The sequence below is a fragment of the Frankliniella occidentalis genome, unplaced genomic scaffold, assembly GCF_000697945.3.
Source record: "Frankliniella occidentalis isolate FOCC.00 unplaced genomic scaffold, Focc_3.1 Scaffold1207, whole genome shotgun sequence".
NCBI lineage: Eukaryota > Metazoa > Arthropoda > Insecta > Thysanoptera > Thripidae > Frankliniella > Frankliniella occidentalis.
In genome coordinates this window covers 9,112-12,416 of record NW_026268312.1, presented here as the reverse complement: position 1 = coordinate 12,416, position 3,305 = coordinate 9,112, and the positions used below count along the sequence as shown (strand labels likewise).

At 61.6% G+C, this 3,305-nt stretch overlaps 1 protein-coding gene across 1 annotated transcript; it reads right to left on the bottom strand.

The window, feature by feature from the left end:
• Positions 1-6: 6 nt before the first annotated feature.
• Positions 7-2,765, bottom strand: LOC127748639 (contactin-2-like). The gene is made up of 5 exons (XM_052275936.1): positions 2,212-2,765; positions 1,831-2,132; positions 788-1,743; positions 525-705; positions 7-429 (listed from the first exon to the last, which is right to left on the bottom strand). Exons 1-5 carry the CDS (start codon positions 2,622-2,624, stop codon positions 251-253), a joined length of 2,031 nt encoding a protein of 676 aa, XP_052131896.1. The 5' UTR covers positions 2,625-2,765; the 3' UTR covers positions 7-250.
• Positions 2,766-3,305: the final 540 nt, after the last annotated feature.

The window sequence follows — 3,305 nt, the reverse complement described above, 5'->3', positions numbered from 1 at the left end:
TATTGAGACAATACTCTTTTGCACTCTGTACTATGAACGAGAAAAACCAAGATTTTAACATACAAAGTTTGCCTTATTTAAGCAGTTACTTGTACTATACTGGCTCTCCCATAAGATTAAACCCTCTATGACTTTTGTCTTTAGTGCACACTGCACAGTACAAGTATACGGGAACATATTTAATGCATCTCAGATTCAGCTCATTCAGGAAGTTGGCAAAGTTACGTAACATACAGTAAACGACTAATACTCACTTTGAAGAGTTCATTTCATAGTTCTTTCCGCCAGCTTTCTTGTTCTGATGCCTCTTGCATCGGCAGAACATGAAGAGTAAGCCAACAAACAGGATAAACACCACACAAGAAACAACGATGGCTATGAGTGTAGGTGTTGGAAGAATATGGGCTTCCCTGATGAGGGATGGTCCAACTAGAAAAAGAAACAAACATCATCATAGAATATTATTCAATGAAAACATAGTGCAAAGCATTGGATAAAAATAACAACAATAATAGGATACATACTCTCGGCCTCAGTGTAATCTCCGCATGTGTCTGCGTTCGCACGCAAGCAGAATCTGACTCGCACGCGGGGTTCAGTTTGAGTGATCTGCTGATGGTCTGGGTCCACCTCATCTTCAGGAAGCTCACTGCCGAAGTAGCTTTCATCCCCCAAAGACCTGCCGGATGATCGATAACCTCCCTCCTGGAAACACACGACACTGTTAGCCCTGGGCGGCAGGAGAAGCATCAGAGGAGAAGCACCGCCTGAATAGCGCGACACTTACCGGGTGCTGCTTGCTGCCAGCCAGCGACGGGATGATGACCTCCTTGCGAGTGGCCGCCGCACCAGAAGCCTGGATGTGGAAGGACTCGACGTGGTGCCACTCCTCCATCTCGCGCCCGGTGCCCACCTCCTGCACGATGCCGAGCGAGGCCTCCACCTGCGCGTCGAGCGTCAGGCAGGTGGCCGCCACGTACACGGAGAGCGAGTGCGAGTCCGTGTCGTAGGTGGCGCGCTGAGGCGCGGGGATGCGGTCGACCTTGGTGAGCGCGGGCACCGGCTCCGAGTAGTTGCTGTGGCCCTTGGTGTTGTAGGCCTTCACCTTGAACACGTAGCTGGCGTGCTGCTGCAGGGACGTCACGTTGCAGGGGTTGTTCTTCTGGCAGTCGAACTCCTGCCAGCCGCCGGCCTCGCCCGTGCCCTCCGGCGCCGTCACCAGCAGGTCCGCGTTGACGCTGGGCGGCGCGGCCGAGTAGCAGTCGCTCGCCAGCTCGTCGCCGTCCGTGGGGTTGCCGTTGCCGCCAGCCACGCGCCGGTACGAGACGAAGTACTTGGTGTTCTGCACGCCGCCGTCGAAGCCCGCCTCCCACAAGAGGGTCACGAAGTTGTGGCCCACGGCCGTGGCCTTGACGGCCTGGGGGTGTTCCGGTGGGCCCTTGGGCTGCAGCTTGATGGTCTCGCGCTTGGTGCCCAGGCCGTTGTTGGCGCGGCAGGTGTACTCGCCGTAGTCCACGTCGCGGATGTTGGACACCTTGAGCACGCTGGTGTACACGTCGCCGTTCTCGCTGGTGGTGCTGATGTCGTAGTGGCCGTCGCTGCTGCTCAGAAGGGCGGCCGCGTTGCTGCCGTAGCTCCACTGGAACTCGGGGCGCGGGTACGCCTGCACGCGGCACACCACCTGGGCGTCCTCGCGGAGGTCGTAGGCCACCTTGTTGTAGCGGTTCAGGATGATAGGCTCGTCTGGAAGGAGAGAAGTCACGTGAGTCACTGCCGCTAGGGACACGCGCCGGGGAGTCTGCGCATAAGGCCACGTGCTGTGCTACTTACGTTCAATGCGCAGGTGCATGGTGGTCTCGGCGCGCTTCACCTCGTTCTCGAAGACGCACGTGTACATGCCGCGGTCGCTGGGCTCGAGCTGGTTGCCCTGCTTACGATCGGGGCCGGAGAACTTGAGGACGCTCTGGACGGTGAAGACGGAGTTGCGGCTCTCGGACTCCTCGGTGGAGATGTCGTAGAAGCCGGAGGCGGCGGTCCCGGGGCCGATCTCGCGACCGTCCTTGAGCCAGCGGATGGAGGGCTTGGGCTTGCCGTGCGCGCCGCACGAGGCGGTGAAGTCCTCGTCGTTCACCCTGCGGAAACAAGAGCGTCGTGTGAGCACGGCGAATGCCAACGGGGGCGCGAGAAACTTACCGACAAAAGTTCACTTACTTCCTAGTGACGTGGGGCTGGAGCTTGGCGAGGAACCTGGGCGGCTGGTGGACCTCGAGGAGCACGGAGGCAGCCTCGCCTTGGCCGATCTCGTTGGAGGCCTGGCAGTGGTAGGTGCCCTCGCTGCCGAGGTGCGCCGACTGGATCGTGTACTTGGGGCCGGTGCCGAGGACGGTGACGGGGCTGCCGCTGCCGGGCTGCTGGTCCAGGGGGTCCCTCCACCAGCGGTACTGGGGCGCGGGCCATCCTGGCGGGTTCGCCGTGCACGACAGGGTGACGCCAGAGCCCTCGGTGGCCACGGGCTTGTCCGGGGAGATGCGCGCCAGCCCGGGCTTGTGGCGCACGAGCAGCGTGAGGCTGGCGTTGCCGATGTGTTCCACTCGACGCCGCGGGGGCGTCGACACGTCCAGCATGTTGACGGCGCGGCAGGTGTAGGTGCCGGCGGACTCGGCCGTGACGCGGGGCAGCGAGAGCACGGGGCCCGACTGGCGGAACTCGGGCCGGCCGTCGCGCACCCACTCGACCACGGAGGGCTTGGGGTTGGCCGACACGTTGCAGTGAACCGTCACCGACTCGAACTCCTCCGCCTCGCGGTGCTTAGAGTCGATCGACACCTGGGGCGGGTACAGCACGTCCAGCGTGAGCTCCGCCTCGCCGGCCTGGCCCAGCCCGTTGTCGGCCGAGCACACGTACTTGCCGGCGTCCTGCACCGACACGCGGTGGATCGTGTGCGTGAACGAGGTGGCGACGAAGCGGCCGTTGCGCGTCCACCGCACGTTGGAGACGCGCGGCTTGGCGTCCACGTTGCACTGCAGGGTGGCGGTGCCGTCGCGCTCCACGCGCACGGGGTTCTCGGGGCCGATCTCGACGCGGGGGAAGTCTGCAAACAGAAGAGAGGGCAGGGTCAAGGCTGGGTACTCACAGGGCACGCTGACGGAATTCACACCTCAATCTGCCCCCCCCCCCTTTCCCCTTCTCATTCTTAAAGAAGAAGAGTGATCGCACTCCATATAGTGACGCTGCTCCCCGCGACCGGTCCAGGACCCCGTCGTACAGCTTCTCAAAAGGAGCACGGGTTCTGCTTCCTCCCCCCC